Here is a 20,538-nt window from a genome sequence, read left to right as displayed (position 1 = left end):
TAGGTCGCGTTACCACGAGGGACCAAGAAATCATTTCCGACTGTCCCACAGCATTGAGACTGGTCAAATTACACCTCAAAACCCTCGGCCTGCCCTCGGTCAAATCGGAGATCAATGCCTTGATCTTGCTTCTCCGGGAATCCGACTCGTCGATATGGCACGCGATGAAAGTCTTGGAAGTAGAGCACGTTCTCTTCCGCAAGTTGGCTATAGCTAAAGGCCTTGGGTTGGACTCTTCGTACAGAACCATGGAGAACAAATCTGAACCCGATGATAACGCCGTCCCTGTGCACTCCACTGACTGAATGTCAGGGAAACCTTGAAATGGCTTGGACGTCAACCCTGAAAGAACAGTGATCTGTGTTCAGTGAAGAACGCATCGATTCTTCAGGCTGTATGAATATAAATGATGTTTTGACAGGGATACAATTTATATTCATGACTCTGTTGTGGTTGTTTTTTCGAGAGAGCACTAATCCGGTATTCCTCTGAGGTTCGTCTAACCGACAAACGCAGTGATCAAAGAATAAGTTCATATTTGTGTCAATGAAAAGCCTGCCGTTATTGTTACAGTACAATGACTGTATGCAGTTAGTGTAGTGTATTTTCCATTAATGTTTTTTTGGGGTGAATTCTGCTCATAAATCTTTTGAAATTCATTCACCTACATATTATTGGTCTCAGCGTTGCTGTGTCACGGACTCTCAACACATTTTTTTTCTTTCAAACCCAACACTGCAAAATTATACGTGGGCGACTCTTACTACGACTTGGAAACCAAGGAAGTCTGTTCTGAAAATGCTGACTCGACATTTTTTTGCTGCCATTAAGAATTGATCGTTTGTGCACAATACAGTTACTTTACCAGGACAGAACTAAACCTGCTGCAACAGTGGAAAGGGAGTTTGCTCTAGTTATTGATTATGCATGGTTTTCAACAATGCTGCTGCTGCAGTTCGCAAACTTGCTATTCTCTGAGTGTACACATTTGTTTTAGGCCCCCCCCTCAAAAAAGTCTGTTTACGGTAACCCGACCGACCCTATTTTTTTCGCGCGACCCAAGACTTTTTTTTTGGCATTTGGGGAAAAAAAAAAAAAAAAAAAAATCCCGACCTACCGACCCTATTTTTTGGGCCTATGTTACCGTAAACAGACCTATTTTTTTGTGCCTTATATACGTATACGGCAGTACAATATAAACATTCCATCGGATTCTCTGTGCAAGGATACTTTGACAACAGTTTTATATACAACAATACATTCCATCATAATTTCGCTTGTTTTACATACAATGGTAACATTCCATCAGATCCTATGTGTATACTTCGCTTGACATGAACTGACATGAGCTTTATCCTACATAAGTGAGAGAGACACCCGTGAGATAATAATCGTTCAAATCACACGTGTGTATATCATGTAAATGAGGTCATGTCAAGCAAGTCTGGCAGGGACCTGTTTTTCCACTGCTTATGATGCCAAAGTCACCGAGACAAACGTCATTATAGAAACAAAAATTGCGCTCGCTAATTACCCTCGATGAATCTTTAGAACTAACACTCACGCCACACTTTCAGAGTGCAGCTAGTGACGTTTCTTTGCTTTGACGTAATAGATTGCACGAGGCTTTAGAAGAGATCGAGGTTCCAAAACAAGCGTCTTCAATTTAGCTGCCTCGACTGCAAGACATTTTCAGTAAAATACACGTAAGTACAGTATGTAGGATAAACAGAATACTACATGGCTTGCTGTGTCGTACCAGATTTACACTCGTTGCTTTTTCAAATAGTGAACAGCTCGCTTTCGCTCGCAGTTCAATATTTAAAAAAAACAACTCGTGTAAATCTGGTACGACACAGCAAGCCATGTAGTAGCCTATTCTCTATTTATATACAATTGTAACATTCCATAGACTATATTATTACTATATATACAGTTGGCCAGCAGCTATATTTTGTTTTTCATGACCGCCAAAATATCAACCAAAAGCTATAAACACACCAGGTGTGCTTATTTAATGCTTTGTAAGATAAGCTATTATGAAGGTTGACTGTCAAATAAACTCTGAATACATACTCAGGATACTGTCTATCTTCACACAAACAAAAATATATATAGTGTCAACAACACAGGAAATCAGTGTCTTGCGGGAACTAAACATGTCTGCGTCAATCGGCATGTACATAAGAAGAGCTTGGTGTATCATAGTGGTTTTTAACACTTGTAACCAACCTACACTGATCTACCAAAATCTATTTCAAAATTAATTGAATGAAATAAAAAATTGACAACATACCACTCAGAGCCGTATCCGCAAACGCGAATAAAACACAACACAAAACACAGGATAACGGCAGCGTGGCCAACACAGACGCCATCTTCGCACAAACTGAAACACAGGCAACCACTGACAGGAAACCTCTCTGCGAGACTACTGACACTGTCCATGGTTGCTTCCCTTGAGTTCTCGCGCGAACAAAAGCGGGTTGTGTCCCCTTAGGCGATTGAACTCGCTATCCGTGTCAGTCGCACACCGCACTTGATCGAGATTGTATCTCGTCTTTTTGCATGTAACGATCGATATACGACTGTTCTTTGAGATTTGAAAATCGTGCGTTTTTCGCTAAGAGTGTGTGATTCCACCCAAAATCGCTGCATGATGCTGTCATAATGAGGAAAAACGAACAATGAAGTATGAAAGATGCGAGGAACACTCGGAAATACAAGACACCGGAGTGGTGTTGCAAATGATGGTTCGGGAGAAGATGCTCAAAGAGAGAGAGAGAGAGAGAGAGAGAGAGAGAGAGAGAGAGAGAGAGAGAGAGAGAGAGAGAGAGAGAGAGAGAGTCCCATAGATTAGGGGAAATCCGCAAGAATGTCAGCATGCTGTCAGTTATGACCAATGTAGTTCGACAGAACCATCGTGGCTAATAGCGTCGGCATTAACCGTAATTAATTATGCATGACACGAGGCCAAAGCGGTTTGTACGCACTGTCATTACTGTGGAACATATGGTATGGAAAATGCCACCGATATAAAAGATTTATAACCAGACACGACGTGAGTCCATTCTCATTAAACAGCGACTTGTTGCATACATCCGTACGCAAGTCCTCTAAAAGCTTTTACCAGGACGACGGACTGATTGGCAATGAACAGGATACTAGTATTGATAAGGATACCATTGAAAGTGAAATAAAATCATTATGCTTTAACTTCTACATTTTCTCGTCTTTCTAACGTTTTCACCAAGTATTGGACACCTTTTGGGCCGTCAATTCCACAGAATCAAACAACCTTCTACAACACACAGCCTTCTCCCCAAAAAGACGACGATCATCACGATTTCACCACTCACTGAAATGACGCAGAGTGATGAACCAAGACACCTCCTGGAAGCGACCTCTACCGGTCTTGATGGAAGCGTTGCAACCGAAAACTCTTGTCTCACCCTCGTGCAAATTGGGCACCAAGATTCTCAGCTTGGTCAGCCTATTGTCTCGATCATTGATCTCGCAGGCGTTGAAAAAATCTGATGTGGAACATTCCCGCTTGGGGATGTCCACCGACGAAATGATGCGGTCTCCTCGCTTTTCGTAAATAAACAGGGCGTAGGGGTAGGACCCTGGGGGAAGCCCCGCCCCACTGCAAGACACCTCTTGCATGTCGGGGATCCCTGGGAACGGGTTGCTTCCTAGACCTGCAAAAACAACGGTGACATGCAAGCACAGCCTGGAACAATTATATCAGTTTTTAGAGCGCTTTGAGCTACGAATCGGTCTTATTTCTAAGCTTAGATATCACGAAACATGCCAGCTCAGAGTTCACGCTGAAGGCAAATTCATGCAAGCATTCGGAAAGTATGTTTAATGTGTGTGTCCGGACTGTTATGACTGATAATAGACGAAAAGACCTGTAATCAGAAGGACCTTGTATATAATAACTTCAACCAGTCTTAGGCACAATTTCGCTCTTTAAATTAAGTTAATTTGTTCATTTCTACAGTGCTTTATTCGTTATTTCAAATTTATACATTCAACTATTAAAGCAAATCCTTAGTTAATGAGAATAAATGATAAACAGGATAACGATCTACTATTTTAATGTCGGACGATGCTTACTTGCTTAGTACTACACAATTATTTGAGTAAGAAAACCCCTGTTGGTAATTGTGGGAAAAACTCAGTCACAGCTCTTCCTTTCTATCACAGAACTATGAGCTACACAGCTAACACAATCAATAGCTATCTCAGCATCAACATATATAATAATCGAGTTCATACCCTCTTTACTGTGCAACAAAGTTTGTGTTTTATCACGATCCAAGCTGTCATCCATTCTCCGATGACATCGATGTGAATGACTTTTCCTGGACCTGACCTTTGCAAGGCAAAGTAAAATCAATACACTTTCCATTATTTATCCACCTCCCCTTTATCAGATTAAACAAGAAAAGTATCGATTTTGCAATCAAGTGCTCAACGGACTTGCCCGCGCTTGATACACGCAGTAAACTCAGTTTCCTGCGACATTTCCACTGTGTCTAGCCGGAAAAGCACCGTATTGGTTGTTAACCCAAACTGACTGACGCGGTGCCGTGCGCAAACCACACAGCATTGAGAGTGGAAAAACAGTGATACTGAGGTCTCCCAACTAGCCTAAAACTGCTAATTTAGGCAGCAAAACTACGCGACATTTGATAAAACGAGTAATTGGAGGTTTGACTTACCGGTGGTAGAAGATTGCACTGGGCGGATCAGAGCGAGGCACAAAAACAGAGCGAAACAGACGGACAGCCATGCAGTCGCCGTTCTCTCCGGGGCCATGATGGCAACTGTCAGCTTCCGCGCGCGGAAAGCTTGGCAAACTTTGTTTCCTGGGCGAGAGTTACTGCCCTTTGTCAGCGGTAGAGACTGCGGTGCTGTCCCTTGGCTATGACTAGGACTGACTATTCTGAATGAGGCGCAGTAGTGAGACGTACTGTATACTAACTTGGAAGTGTGTGTGTGTGTGTGTGTGTGTGAGAGTGTGTGTGTGTGTGTGTGTGTGTGTGTGTGTGTCAGCGGGAGGGAGAGAGAGAGAGAGAGAGAGAGAGAGAGAGAGAGAGAGAGAGAGAGAGAGAGAGAGAGAGAGAGAGAGAGAGAGAGAGAGAGAGAGAGAGAGAGAGAGAGTCCCATGTCACAGTGTCGACACTAACTAATGTGATGCACCACAAGAGACCAGACTACGCTGATAACCATCCAATGTTGCCCCATGCAAGTTGCATCGATTGACCCTCGGCGATCACACTAAAAAAACAAACGCGACGCAACAGAAATATCCCCCCCCCCCCCCCAACACAAAATCGCTTCATTAAAAGTAAATAAATAAATAAATAAGGCAGTATGGATCCATATATCCCATTGAGATCTATGATCACGTGTCTTAAATGTCCACGCAAGGTCGTACTCACGAATATGCTTGACAACAATCGACCACGACACAACCCGAAATCGGCCCCCGGACGTGGAGATGGAAGCGTTACATCCATAAGCCCTCGACTGCCCCTCAGGCAAATTCAAAACCAGAACACTGAGTCTGGAACTCTTGGGGTCCACAGAATCAATGAGACAGGAGGTGTAGTGATCGGCAGTGGAGCACTGGTTCTTGCTGAGATCAGCCAGCGACAGAATCGTGTCAGAGTGGCCCTCGTACAGCACCATGGCGTACAGGTTAGAGCCGGCCGGTAGAGACTGCCCGCTGCACTGGACTTCTTGTATGCTGTGCAGTCCTTTGAATGGCAGCGAGGTCAAACCTGTAGAGTTTCAACTGAACGACTGAGGTGGTTCTGTTCTTCCAAGTCCTGGTATAATTATATAATATAAAATTCATTTTTTTGGTTCTTTTTTTTAAACAGTTTTTTTAAACGTTTTTTGTGTGCACAAATCACCAGTTCAACCAATTTCTGTACTGCGTTTTGTTCGCTCATTCTAGTAAATTATAATAATGTATGGTTAAAAGTGCCTATCTCGTCCATGTAGAACTTCGAATGACAAAGAAACCTCATAGCAACGTTTACTGTGTGTTCATTTAAAAATAAAATTTGAGATCAATGTACAAAACAATTCGTTTGTTTATAACCAACAAAATACAATAACGCCCCGGCGTAAACTATAACTGTTCAGTTGAACATGGCGCCAAAAAGATACGACCTAGAGGGTGCCGTGTGCACAAATGTGGGTTACAGCACAGACACAAAGAAAGGAACTGCACTGAAGCAGATGTACCTGCTTCACACTAACTTCACAGTACAACGCTGCCAAAGTGACTCAGAAATATGCGAACAGTAACAACAGTACACGTATGACTCAAACATACCCGACTCCAGCGTAAATCCACAGCCGACAACACAGAAAAGTAGCAGAACGCACCATTTCCACAAACTCCACATCTTCGACCAACTCGCAACCATCATGGCATCCTCTCGATCTCTGACTCGCTTCTGACTCGACAACACTTCCTTTTCAAAGAGTCGTGCCCGGCGGTCGCCTCCCTTGGCTCTGCCACAAGCAATCAGGAGTAGCGTCCCTTGTCGTGCACAGACGTTTCTTTTCTCCCCTCCGTGCGGAGTAAAAGGCTAACCTGATTACTCGCCTCAACTTGTATGTCTTCCGAAAAACCCCTCTCTTGCCTTTGATTTGTGCGTCATCAATTATTGAAATAAGCTATTTTTCTTTCCTACATCGGCGGGAAGACTCGCGCGGCATATTTCGATTTGTGGTAAAATTTCCAGCGAACAGGCAGGATTGAATTCAATTGATAAGACAATGTTCCGTATAATTACGCGATCTCTGGGGAGGGAGGGAGGGAGGGAGGGAGGGAGAGAGAGAGAGAGAGAGAGAGAGAGAGAGAGAGAGAGAGAGGGAGAGAGGGAGAGAGGAGAGAGAGAGAGAGAGAGAGAGAGGGAGAGAGAGAGAGAGAGAGAGAGGGAGGGAGAGAGGGAGCGAGGGAGCGAGAGAGAGAGAGAGAGATAGAGAGAGAGAAGGAGAGAGAGAGAGAAGAGAGAGAGAGGAGGGAGAGAGAGAGAGAGAAAGAGAGAGAGAGGAGAGAGAGGAAAGAGAGAGAGAGAGAGAGAGAGAGAGAGAGGAGAGAGAGGGGGGGGGGGGGGGGGGGGGGGGTGGGGAAGGGGAAAAAAAGCCGGCTACACCCTTCCCCAAATCGTAGTTGTTATTCCGTACCTAGGCACAGAATACTTGTTCTTAATTCGTGCCCAAGCGATCTTTTCAGTCATTCTATTTTTTTTTAAGGATGAACTTACTTTGATGTACAGCAGTAACGAACCACGTCTCAGATTCAAACCGACCAGTGGTCATTAACAACGACACATTACAGCCATACACCCTCGACTGCCCCTCCAGCAAATCCAGAACCAGCGCGCTAACACTACTCTGTCTTGAGTCACTTTCGTCAATGTTGCACGACACAAAATCCCCCGCCGTCGTGCATTGTCGTTTGCGTAAATTGAGGATGGACAACACATTGAGGTTGGAATTTTGATACAAGACCATGGACATCACATCGGAACCAGGGGGTAGAGTTTCGCTGGAGCAGTGTAGTTCTTGCACGTTGTTTACTCCTTGGAAAGGCGTCACTGTCAGCCCTGCAAAGTAATAATTTCTCCCGCTGTCAAACTGCAGCGTAAGTTTGAGGGTGACCAAGGCAAGGGAAAGTGATTGACGAATCAATCAACCTGCGCTCGCCAGGCGCGTGTGATCAATCTAGCGTGATGTCATCGTTCTATTTCAAGCGAGGCCAGGTTTTGATGAATGTATTATCGTAAACAGTGCAGGAATTGCAAATAGTATACTTAAATACTACATGTATAACAGACACCTAACTGTAAGTCTACAAAAATAGATACCACCCACCCCCCCCCCACCGTCTATCTCTCCTCTCTCTAACATTTCAAATGTAAGCTGCAGTAGACAACTTTATAAATCCTATGAAGAAAACAACCAGTGCTATCTGAATGCGTACGCAGTGTCTAAGTTAGGATCAAATCGATGTAAAACATTGACTAATTCCTGCTCTCTACAGGAGTGGTATGATGCAGCAGACAATGTTCGTATTGATCATTGGATATTATTAAAGATAACAAAAAGCCATACAAGCAGAAATCTTACTCAAACTTCTGCGTCAGGATTAAATCAATACGACACATTGACTAATTTCTGCTGAAAGCTCAAGTAAGCCGAGCCTGCTTCTGTGACAACTGATATGAAAATCAATATTTCGACCCCTACCCCACTCTACCTGCCTTGCCAGAGCATCGTTGTAATTACTGACGAAGCCAGCTACGCTAGCGGTTAACTGTCGGGTGGCATAGACTGTCGATGACTCAGTCTAGAGCTGACCTCATAGTGGTTTCAAAAAATGAAATTTCTTGCAATAAATTACGAGATCAAAGTAATGCAAAGGAGAGCAGCAATGAAATCATAAATACCTGATTTTGGAGTTCTATTACAGGTGATAAGCGCAAAGCACAGAATTATGAACACGGCGGACAGTACACTCCACTCGTGCGACCGTCGCGCAGCCATGTCGAACGAACTCTGATCTGAGTGCGTGAGGAAAGACAACTGTGTGCGCACGGCAGGAAGCACGAGTCACCGCCCTTTCGACACTGTTAGTATAAGACGAGTTGCTTCCGTATGATTTTTTCGGAGCGGGTGATTCATCATTTTGCATGTCAGGGGGGGGGGGGGGGTGGGGGGGAGGTGACAAATTATTGATTTTAAAACTAAGAGACAAGACAGTTTGGGGGAAGAAAGAGAGAGAGAGAGAGAGAGAGAGAGAGAGAGAGAGAGAGAGAGAGAGAGAGAGAGAGAGAGAGAGAGAGAGAGAGAGAGAGAGAGAGAGAGAGAGAGAGAGAGAGAGAGAGAGAGAGAGAGAGAGAGAGAGAGAGATGGTGTAGGACGGATTCCACTGCTAAGTATAAATCTCAGCATGTGGAACCAATCGACTCCTATATTTCGAAAACATGTATTTTATTGAAACACTCAAAGAAATCGTTCTAAAGCCGTGTCACAAAACTGCATCAATATACGCTACAAATTAACAAAACCCATCCACATCAAGCCACTATCGTAATCGTGTGGAAAATATATACGTACGGTCGTGACACGAATAAAGCGCTCAAGCTCACACCAGCAACAGACTTACTTCCCGTTCAGTTTCTAACAAGCGATTGGCAGAAGTTGCGTCCCTTTTCCCGACTTGAACGTGCTCGTCGGCTTTGCAAAAACGGAACTACTGCTTACGCCAGTGGAAGCACTGTAAATAACGAGAAATCACGTAGATGGGGTGGGGAGGCGGGGGATGATACTGTTGATAGAGAAAGAGCCTATAACGTTTTAAGACAACGAGAGAGAGAGAGAGAGAGAGAGAGAGAGAGAGAGAGAGAGAGAGAGAGAGAGAGAGAGAGAGAGAGAGAGAGAGAGAGACCAACCGTGTAAAATACAAACACCACGACATGCAACATTATCTTTACGTTTATAACTACTCACTTATATGATGGATTCTGTTGCGCCATGAAAATATTTCCGTACGAAACCCCGATACAAGCGCTGTGACGTTACATCCATACACCCTCGACTGATCCTCGGCTAAATCGTCCACCGACACTCGCAAACTGCTTTTTCTGGAGTCGCTTTCAACGACATCACAAGAACTAAACTTTTCTGCTGTCGAGCATTCTTTTTTCTTCAGGTTGACAGCAGCAACAACGCTTTTCTCAGGGTAGGTGAACAGCACCATTGACATCACATCAGAATCTGGTGGAAGCGGCTCTGCCGAGCACTGTACCTCCTGTAGGTCGTGGAAACCTTGAAAGTGTCTGGAGGACAGTCCTGAAATGGCAGGACTGTAAGCTCAAACCATATTTATAATAATAGCTATTCAAGGGTGGAGACTGTAAATATCAGACTATCAATGACGCTAAGTCACGAGTCACAAATATTCTTCGTCAAAATCTTCACGCACAAAGAATCAGATTGTATTAACTATGATGTTATATGCTAATTAAAACGCTGTCGTTAATGTTTTGATAAAAGACAACGCTTATCCCACCAACAACACTTCAAAACTGTTAATGTTGTTATAAACAATTAGTTACAGTCAAAGAAAGGCCTTCAAAGTCACAGGGACAAAAAGCCCGCCAACCGATGCTTCGTGTCGTGTGCAAAAAGCACGCTGCATTATAAACAAAGACTACACTCAGAAAAGTTTAGCAACTGACTGAATATAACTAAGTCTTCACCCTAAAGGCTAAACCTCTGTCAAAGACGATTCAAAATACCGTAAAATGACAAAATAACGTACCATTTTGTGTCGATTCAACACATTCGATGAAACAACAATGAAGAAATGCCACTATGACTAACAGACAGAACTGCTGCTTCCAACTCCGACCCATCATGGCGGCGGACTACCAGTAGAAACAAGACAAGAACTAAAAGTCTCGGCAAGCCCACGGTAAAGAAGCGTGGAGTTGCTTCCCTTGACACATCGACAAGCTGTCACGAGTTGTTTCCCGTGGACACGACTTGGCTTTCTGCGTTCGAGTGAAATATATGGCACTGGCACACGCGAAAAGAGGATTTTTAGACCTGGTAGGCTATCTGTTTTTAGAAAAGAGATCGGATAAAGTAAATGAATGCGATTCGTGACAGCGGGGGGGCATGGAAGGAAACGGGGGTGGATGGAAGAGAGGCCAATAAAAGGGTGGTGGAAAATAACTGGTACAAGCATATCGATCGCGATTTTTAGAGCGGGTATTGTTGATTTAGAGTTAGATGCGGAGGCCCAGACATGCACGCAGAAAAGAAGATACAATTCTATAAATGCACATAGTTTCACTGCACAACCTCACACTTACTTATGTGATGCAGAGTGATCGACCAAGAGAAAGTCTTCATACGAAATCCGCGCCACGCCGCAGTAACGTTGCAACCGTAAACCCTCGATTCCCCCTCGGACAAATCAGTCACCAATGCTCTCAATTGTGCCGTGTTCTTTTCTCCCTCCTTCAAAAGGCAAGAAGAATATTCGTGAAATGTCAGGCAGTTTAAACTTCTTAAATTCAGCGATGCTAAAGGTTTGTCGTCACTCTGCCGATAAAGGTGCATCAAAAAGACGTCATATTCTGCAGGCAAATGGTCTCCACGGCACAGAATTTCTTGAATTTCACTGAGATGTTGAAAGAGTCTTGACGACAATCCTGTAAATAACAGAAAATTACAGCCACTAAAATACAGAGGTACTGACTGAGAGTTCAAGGTACAATTTCAAGACACTGACAAAGCCGTTTAACAAAAAGTTGCCAGGTTTTTCCCACTTATAAAAGTTTAGCCCGTATCCCTTTTAAGATCAATAAGGTAACAGATATCAAACACAAAATTCAGCGTTAATAACGCTTGACTTTACTAGATAAATACGTTAAAGGTTTCTTGTACATAGCACTGAGCCTGCATCAGCAAAAATGGCGCCAAAAGCGCCGACAAATTAAGTGCCGCGTGCGAGAGTAGGACCCGCACTTCAGCCCATGAGCTACAATGACCGACTATCTTTAGCACAGAAGCAGAACTTTTAAGAACTTCCCTAAACACAAAATGAACCTTCCTTTTGCTAGTAAAACTTATAAGCGAATAGTGCACAAACCTGTCTCCTCCGACTTCGTCAGAAGTATGACGGAGGACACCAACAGAACACCAAAGAACTGCATTTTCTCGGAACACCAACACTATCCAACCAACAATGGCGACGGACTGAAACGCGAATGGCGGAGCGACCCAGAGCGAAGATGCAGTTTTCTCCCTTCGTTGCTCAGTAGTTTTGCAAGAGTTGCTTCCCTTCTAACAAAGCCGGAATCAAGCGTTCGTATCTTATTAACCATTTTGAAGTTACTTTCTAAATTGATCGACCGACCGTGGAAACAAAATGATTCATGTGATTGCTCAAAACAATTATTATTGTTATTATCACGTTATTATCACGCCCCAAAAACAGTATAGGCTGCAAACATGTTGCATGATGGTGATCGTTGATGTGAAAACAATTAACATAGCTACATGCTATGGGTGGGGAAAAAAATCATACAAAATGCAATTGAACGATTGAACAAATCACTTACTAGGAATATAATGGACGTATATACTCCAAGAAAAGAAGCGGGCTCGGATCCCAGACAGAAAAGCTGTCACATTACATCCGTAAACTCTCGACTGGCCCTCAGCTACATCGCTGATCAAAGCCTTCAAGCTACTCTCCTTCGAATCACCGTTAATTATATGACAAGAAGTGTAGTCGTGCGACGTTAAACATTCTTTTTTGTTGACTCTCATGCTTCCAAGAATCTTGTTGGTATGGGAGGCTTCGTATAACACAACCATAGCGACGTCCGCTTCTTGGGGGAGAGTTTTTCCTGAGCATGATATTTCCTGAAGTTCCGGAAAACCTTGAAACGATCTGGATGAAAGCCCTGCAAAATTAACGGATTTAACTTTGACGCTGTCTTTTGAAGATGTAAACACGTGCATCTAAAAATCAACAAGCACCCCACCATCTCAGAGCAGCACGACTTTTAGTCTTCGCAGCATGCGCAGGTTCAACAGCTTGAAGATTCGACAAATTTAGCGTAAGTAACTAAGTACACAACATGGTCATTCAGCTGCAAGTACAACAGAAAATAAGTTGTTCAAACTTAAAAAAATGAATTTTACAGCCAGAGGGCGGGCTGCAATAAAACTGGCGCCAAAATTGCTAATCTAGTCAATTCAGAGCCGTGCGCAAACCATAACTGCGCTGAATTTGTCCCTTATGCCCGCTAATAGCGTCAGGGTTGCTTGCCACGCTTTGTTCGCAGCAAAAAGAACACTGAAATTAGCCACATGACTACAAATCAACACAAATGTGAACAACACACTGCAGAATCAAGAATCGACAATTCCATACCTGACTGGATGGACTCCACAAAACCAATGACGACTAAAACGCGTAACATCGCAGGGAGATGCATTTTGGACCCAGCCCCTCACTCCAGCAAGCCACAATGGCGACTGACTAAACCCGTATAGGAGCGAACCTGCAGCCCTTGAAAACTGGCTGCGATTTCTCTCCCTTGCTCGATCAGCAAGTCGGCAGAAGTTGCTCCCCCTATAACGTTTAACTATGGCATAACGCCCGGGTAAGTTGTATGTTAAATCGATGACTAATTTTGTGTTACGAAGATTGTAGGAATTTCAAAAGATTAAAACAACGGAGCAATAACAGGAAAGTCAGCATTTTAAACACATACAAACTGAGATAATACGAGAAATTGAACGACACAAAAACAGAATAGCATTGGAAGAAATGAATCATGACAAATCAAGACAAACTGGAAACTAAATTATGCTAAAACGTTCTAGCTAAGCACTTACTGGGAACGTGATGGACGGTAATACGCCACGAAAAGACCCGGGTTCGAATCCCAGACAGAAAGGCTGTCACATTACATCCGTAAACCCTCGACTGACCCTCGGCTAAATCGCCGATCAAAGCTTTCAAGCTACTCTCCCTTGAGTCACCGTTCGATAGGTGACAAGAAGTGTAGTCGTGTGACGTTGTGCACTCTTTTTTGTTAACTTTCATTGTTCCAAGAATGTTGTTGCTGTCAGAGACGTCATACAAAAGAACCATTGCCACGTCCGTTCCTTGAGGGAGAGTAGTCCCCGAGCATGACATTTCCTGAAGTTCTGGAAAACCTTGAAACGATCTGGATGTGAGACCTGGAAAAGGGGCGTCTTTAACCACAATGCTGATGTTTCAATGTATGAAAATACGAACACATGGATTTCAATATAGTCACTGAAGAAACAATCTTAGCTCAGCGACACGCTTATGGTAGCTTGAAATCTTGTAACACGGTAATACTTTTTGAGAAAAGCACTGAACATTTATTTACAACAAACACAGAAAATAACTGAGTCTATAAGCTAGACAAAACGGAATTTACCGCCAATACCGCTGCAACGAAACTGGCGCCAAAACAGCCAACCCAGTGCCGTGTGCAAACCTTTGCTGCGCTTAACTACTCTTTCCCCTTGTTCCTGCTAAATGGCGTCAGCTTTACTTGCTAGGCTTTGCAGCGAAAGAACATCCAAAATAGACCCATAACTACAAATCAACACAAATGTGTACAACCCAGTGCTGAATTGAGAAAAGTCAATTCCATACCTGATTCGATGGTCTCCGCAAAACCAGCGACAAATAAAAGCAGTAACATTGAAGTGCGATGCATTTTGGACCCAGCCCCTCACTCCAGCAAGCCACAATGGCGACTGACTAACCCCAAATAGGAACGAACCTGCAGCCCTTGATAAACTGGGTCCGATTTATCTCCCTTGCTCTGCCAGTAAGACGACACAAGTTGCTTCCCCTAAACCGTCAAACTACAGGAAGAACAAAATGTGCAACTGAAGAGCGGCATATATCTAACGATGCATAAACGCAACGAGGACTGATATGATCAGAAACATATACTATATCAAAACATAACGCTCTCCATAGAAATTCGGATTTGCTTGCCGATGCAACAAAAAAATCGCAAAATCAAGTAAAAACTGTTGAAAGACGGAAGCCAGACACTCAGTACAGCATACGTATTTCAACTGAAAGAAACGAACAAATATTGACAACTGACACAACATAAAACATTTACGGCCAAGTAAATTCTCAACTCACGCGGAATATGACGAACAGTAATAAACCACGGGAACGTCTTTATAGTACTCCTCGACTTTAAGGCTGTGACATTACACCCGTACGCCCTCGTCTCGGCCTTGGTTAAATCACTTATCAACGCCCTCAGCGTGCTCTTTTTGGTATCACCAGCAACAACGTCACAAGAAATATAGTCCTCAGATGTTGTGCATTCATTCTTGATCACGTTCATGGTCGCCAAGACTTTCTTGTCTGAAAGCTGGTATAGGGCCGCAAACATCACTTCTGTATCCTGAGGCAAAGTTCTTCCTGAACACAGGATTTCTTGGATGTCGTTGATACCTTGGAAAGGCCCAGAAGACATTCCTGAAAGAAAAGCCACAGGGTATCTGGAGTTTTATTAGCACTGCGGTGAACTGCACTGACGGCAAACCAAAATCAAAGTTTCTTTTCCCTCTCTCAAATAAAAACTGGACATCGTCGTTTCTCTTCTAACAAAAAAAGAACAACCTAACGCTTTAGATCATATAAATGCAGTAAAAGGTCAAACAAAACAAATTAAAACAATTTCATTGAAAGGGAACAAAATACACTATCCCATCAGGTTTTAAGTCTAAAACTGTGATGTTCTGCCTACGAATTCGAAAATGGCGCCAAAACTTGCGGATCCCGACAGTGACGTGTGCAAAAGCGTCAGCTATGGACGCCATATTGGAACAGAGTTGCTGACTTTGCCCCTGGTGTTTTACTTTCAGCTGCAAAGCTTTTCCAAGACTTTAAACTATCAATGGCTGCTTTATAGTCACAACCGATTCTGCTCCTAAAAAAACCACACCAACAAATGTCAACATACCGTTCTGTATTGACTGAACTGTAGAAACGACGAAGAAAATCAGCGAGATTATCTTCACACTCATCTTGGACGGACTCTGCTTCCTCCTCGCACAATGGCGACTGACTAACTGCGAGAAAATTGAGAGTCGGGGGAGAAGGATAACCAAGGGAGTGCACTTCTCTCATACAGCGCGAAGAGTTTTGCAGGGATTGCTTCCCTTGGACCACATGTGTATGTTGTTTCTCTTGTACGAACACTAGCAGTTACAGTAAGTCGCAAAAGCATTAGGGAACCGGAGTAAGAATATTCCTTGATGATGGTGTAATATACCATGGAATAGAAGGCAAAACCAGAAGTGTGTGTGTGTGCCGTGTGAAAGAGAGAGAGAGAGAGAGAGAGAGAGAGAGAGAGAGAGAGAGAGAGAGAGAGAGAGAGAGAGAGAGAGAGAGAGAGAGAGAAAGAGAGAGAGAGAGAGAGTATAATCTGTCAGTAAACACCAGATCGATTCTGAGTCAAGCCAATGCAATGCTACAAGTTCTTGTTCAGAGCCTTCCCGCGACCAAACAACAAACACGTACCACACGGAGATAATGACCTTACCACTAATGTTTGGACATAACATTCCCCCACCAAGATACACACCCACACATGACCATATCGTTGCTACCATTTCCCCACCCAGATACACACCCACACATGACCATATCGTTGCTACCATTTCCCCACCAAGATACACACCCCCACATGACCATATCGTTGCTACCATTTCCCCACCCAGATACACACCCACACATGACCATGTCGTTGCTACCATTTCCCCACCCAGATACACACCCACACATGACCATGTCGTTGCTACCATGTCCCCACCAAGATACACACCCCCACATGACCATATCGTTGCTACCATTTCCCCACCAAGATACACACCCACACATGACCATGTCGTTGCTACCATTTCCCCACCCAGATACACACCCACACATGACCATATCGTTGCTACCATTTCCTGATATTAGCAAAGCAAATTGTAAAACTTACGAGGTACATGACGGACAACGGTGGACCACGTAAAGGTCACCATACGTATTCCTGAAATAACGGCTGATATGTTACAGCCGTACGCCCTCGCTTGACCCTCGGCTAAATCAGAAACCAAAGCTTTCAAGCGGCTCCTACGCGTGTCTCCGCCAGTGATGTCACAGCTGACATAATCCTCTGACGTCGTGCACTCTCTTCTGTTCACTTTCATGGCAGCTAAAATCTTCCTGGATGGAAGCTGGTATAGAATCATGAGGATGACTTCGCTGTCTTGTGGTAAAGTTTCTCCCGAACATTTAATTTCTTGAATCTCGTCGAAGCCTTGAAACAGCCTTGAAGACAACCCTGAAAGAAAAGCATCATCGAGCGACTAAGTATACCTGACGCATGGAAAAGTAGCATTACTGAGCAATGCTGAAACTGACAGTAAATAGCATTGTTCTCCTAAGACAAAGGCAAGCGTTTAGCAAAACACCTTTTTTAAACCATAAAATGCAGATAATCTCAAGAAAAACACACACAAAGAACTGAATTGTCTGGTCGACTGTGTCCAAACTTGATTTTTCCCGGCTAGCCTACACGTGATACATAGTTGTCACAAATGGCGCCAACAATGGCCCCCTACTGTAGTGCCGTGTGCAAAAGCGTCAGCTACAGCCACCATGTTAGAACTGCTTTAGAACTGATAGGTTCGAAAGAAACTTTAATACTTCAATGTTATATGCATTGCGACTTCCTTTAAGTCTACTACTAAGACAGACTGAGTAGTAAAGAGATTTCAGACATACCACTCTGCACGGATTGCATCGAACAGACGACGGGGAAAAACAGAGAAAGTATTATCCAGTACATCTTGGACAGCGCCGCAACCGCTTCTGACAAAGGCGAGTGACTAACTAAACCAGAAAGGAGAAAGATATTACAGCCAGCAAGATCCCCAAACGGGAGTGCACCCCTGCGATTTTGTTAGTGCAGTTCTACAGCAGTTGCTGCCCTTGACTCGTGAGTCTACTGCACTCCTTGAATTGAAAACAAATACCGCGTTGGTAACTAAAATCAAAATCATACGATTTGTAGCAGTGTTGAAAGCAGGTAGAACAACAACATAATTGTAGGCTGCAAAATCTGCGGGTTGCTGCAATACAGCTGACAATCGCATCGTTTCGTCAGTGGCACTGGCAATTGTCGGTCGAAGATAAAACATTACCGATTTTGTGAATCACGAAAAGATCTTAATTTCCTGAAACGGCACCGTCCAGTGATTAAAGTTAACAATAACATGCATTTTCAACGTGTGTCTTCTTCCTATGACCCAACGGCACTCATTAGGACAATACTTACGAGGGGTATGATACACCGTGATCGACCACGACAACATCTTTGTAGTACTCCCATCAATCAACGCTGTAACGTTACATCTGTACGCCCTCGACTGACCCTCGGCTAAATCCGCAACCAAGGCTTTCAGTCGACTTTTTCTCGTTTTACTTTCAACAATTTGACACGAAACATAGTCCACAGAGGTCGAACATTGCTTCTTGTTCACGTTTAGCTTTCCAAGAATGTTCCCACTTGTGGGTTCGTACAGGACCATAAAAAACAGATCCGAATTGGCTGGCAAGGCTTCTCCTGAACATTGGAGCTGTTGGATCTCGTTGAAACCTTGGAACGGTCTTGACGACAGTCCTGAAAACAGACCCCATCCAGTTTTGCAGAAAGGTCAGTAACTGCATACGTTATGGTGAATTGAACAGTGAGCTGTGTTTTCATACATTCCAACAAAATATTCTTACGCAAAAAAAGGAAAATTCAACCAATCGTTTGAAACTTAATGACATTAACTTTCTGATGCTGCACGATCATAGTGCCTTTCGCCGGGGTCGAAAATGGCGCCAATACAGACGCTTATCTAGAGTGCCGTGTGCAAAACCCAAACCGACGCTTCCCGTCTACCATACCCAGCAAACGATGGACTTGACGTAAACATTATAAGCTCCAAACACAACTGTTTAATATATTGAACACACAAATCTAATCCCCAAAATCTTGTAAAGCAATAGCCAGAAAATGAACATACCACTTGGTAAGGACGAAGCCACACAGAGAACGGAGAATATTGATAACACGATCAAGAGTCGCATCTTGGACGGACCAAGCTCCTCGCACACACAATGGCGACTGACTGACTCAACAGAACTAGACTGAGGATAGAAAATTACACCAGACAAGCCGCTTCCACGGGAGTTAACGTTTGTAGTGTGCTTAGTGAAAATCACAACGGTTGCTTCCCTTGAAAAAATATACGCTGTACTTTGCACAAGTTTCAGCATTTGCATTTCAATGGTGAAACCTGTACAACAGATACACAAAATACGCAACCCTGCGTGTTAGTGTAAGAAAAATGTGTACCTTGTACATCCAAATTTAAACACTGGTCGTTCAACTTACGGGGGACGTGATGGATGGTTAATAACCATGAGAGTGTGGCACCGGTACTCCCAGAAATCAGCGCTGAAACGTTACATCCATACACCCTCGACTGACCCTCAGCCAAATCCGCAACCAGCGCCCTCAGACGACTCTCTCTGGTTTTACTTTCAACGATTTTACACGAAACATAGTCCACCGAGGTTGAACACTGTCTCTTGTTCACATTAAGCTGTCCAAGAATCTTTCCACTCGTAGATTCGTACAGAACCATGAAAAACAGATCGGAATTCGCGGGTAAGGCTTCTCCTGAACATTGGAGCTGTTGGATCTCGTTGAAACCTTGGAACGGTCTTGACAACAGTCCTGAAAACAGACCCCATCCAGTTTTGCAGAAAGTCTCGGTATTCACATTTAATATGCTGAGTAAACTACTTGTTTCAAAATAACACAGTCTGCTGAATATAAAATAAACAAGAAACAAAATAAAACTATTCAAATATCTTCGCTTCATTTCAGCTTAAAATGTACACAGTGCAGCATTATTCAGTTCAGTTACGGGCCGGGCCTCTAGCCCGGGTCAAAAGTGGCGCCAATACCGTCAGACGCTTATCTGGAGTGCCGTGCGCAAAACCGCATTAACCGTCTGCCGTCACAAACTACTGAATACTACTGATGTTTTCTGAACAAAATGACCCTCAACACTCTATACTGTTTGGATGTTTTCTTCTCAAACCCTGCCGAAGCCATAACGAGAAAATGAACATACCATTCTGAACGGACGTAGCCTCACACAAGATTTGGAGAAAGAAGAAAACGATCAAGACTCGCATCTTGGACGGACCCCGGCAACTTCTCACACACACTGCAATGGCGACTGACTGACTCAACAGAACTAGACTGAGGATAGAAAATTACACCAGACAAGCCGCTTCCACGGGAGTTAACTTTGGTAGCATGGTTCAGTAGCGAGCATCGCAACAGTTGCTTCCCTTGAACACCTGCCACGTGATTCGCACACATTTCAGCGCATTTTTATTTCGAACATAAATGATAGCAAAAACGAAAAAAAAAAAGAAAAAGAAGAGAGATACAGAATAAACAACTCTTCATGAAACAGTTAAATAACCCTGTACATGTGCACCTTAACTGTATTAATTTACTCACGGGGAACGTGATGTACTGTTATGGACCAGGATATGATTCCAGGTGTACTGCCCGAAATCAGCGCTGAAACGTTACACCCATACACCCTCGACTGACCCTCAGCCAAATCAGCAACCAGCGCCTTCAGTCGACTGTTTCTCGTTTTACTCTCAACAATTTCACACGAAACATAGTCCACCGAAGTCGAGCACTGTCTCTTGTTCACATTCAGTTTCCCCAGAATCTTTCCACTTCTGGCTTCAAACAAAACCATGAAAAACAGATCGGAATCCGCAGGCAAGGCTTCTCCTGAACATTGGAGTTGTTGAATCTCGTTGAAACCTTGGAA

At 43.6% G+C, this 20,538-nt stretch overlaps 2 protein-coding genes across 2 annotated transcripts in view; both read right to left on the bottom strand.

Moving 5' to 3' along the window:
- LOC138972783 (uncharacterized) overlaps nt 1–20,538 on the bottom strand; it is a gene marked incomplete in the record, with an annotated part of 152,037 nt that overhangs the window by 39,822 nt on the left and 91,677 nt on the right.
- Nucleotides 3,215–4,974, bottom strand: LOC138972784 (uncharacterized). Its single transcript, XM_070345454.1, has 2 exons — nt 4,731–4,974; nt 3,215–3,701 (listed from the first exon to the last, which is right to left on the bottom strand). The coding sequence occupies exons 1-2, from the start codon at nt 4,825–4,827 to the stop codon at nt 3,349–3,351; spliced, it is 450 nt and encodes a 149-aa protein (XP_070201555.1). The 5' UTR covers nt 4,828–4,974; the 3' UTR covers nt 3,215–3,348.

The sequence above is a fragment of the Littorina saxatilis genome, linkage group LG8 (genome assembly GCF_037325665.1).
Source record: "Littorina saxatilis isolate snail1 linkage group LG8, US_GU_Lsax_2.0, whole genome shotgun sequence".
In the NCBI taxonomy this organism is placed as follows: domain Eukaryota; kingdom Metazoa; phylum Mollusca; class Gastropoda; order Littorinimorpha; family Littorinidae; genus Littorina; species Littorina saxatilis.
Note: the sequence above shows the minus strand (reverse complement) of the source record. Positions and strands in the feature narration are given on the sequence as shown.

Bases quoted from the DNA above. Each gene is read 5' to 3' on its own strand.
- LOC138972784 (XM_070345454.1), bottom strand. From the start codon at position 4,827: ATGGCCCCGGAGAGAACGGCGACTGCATGGCTGTCCGTCTGTTTCGCT. The intron at 3,702-4,730 runs GTAAGTCAAACC...TTGTTTTTGCAG, and splicing joins AGTGCAATCTTCTACCACCG to GTCTAGGAAGCAACCCGTTC.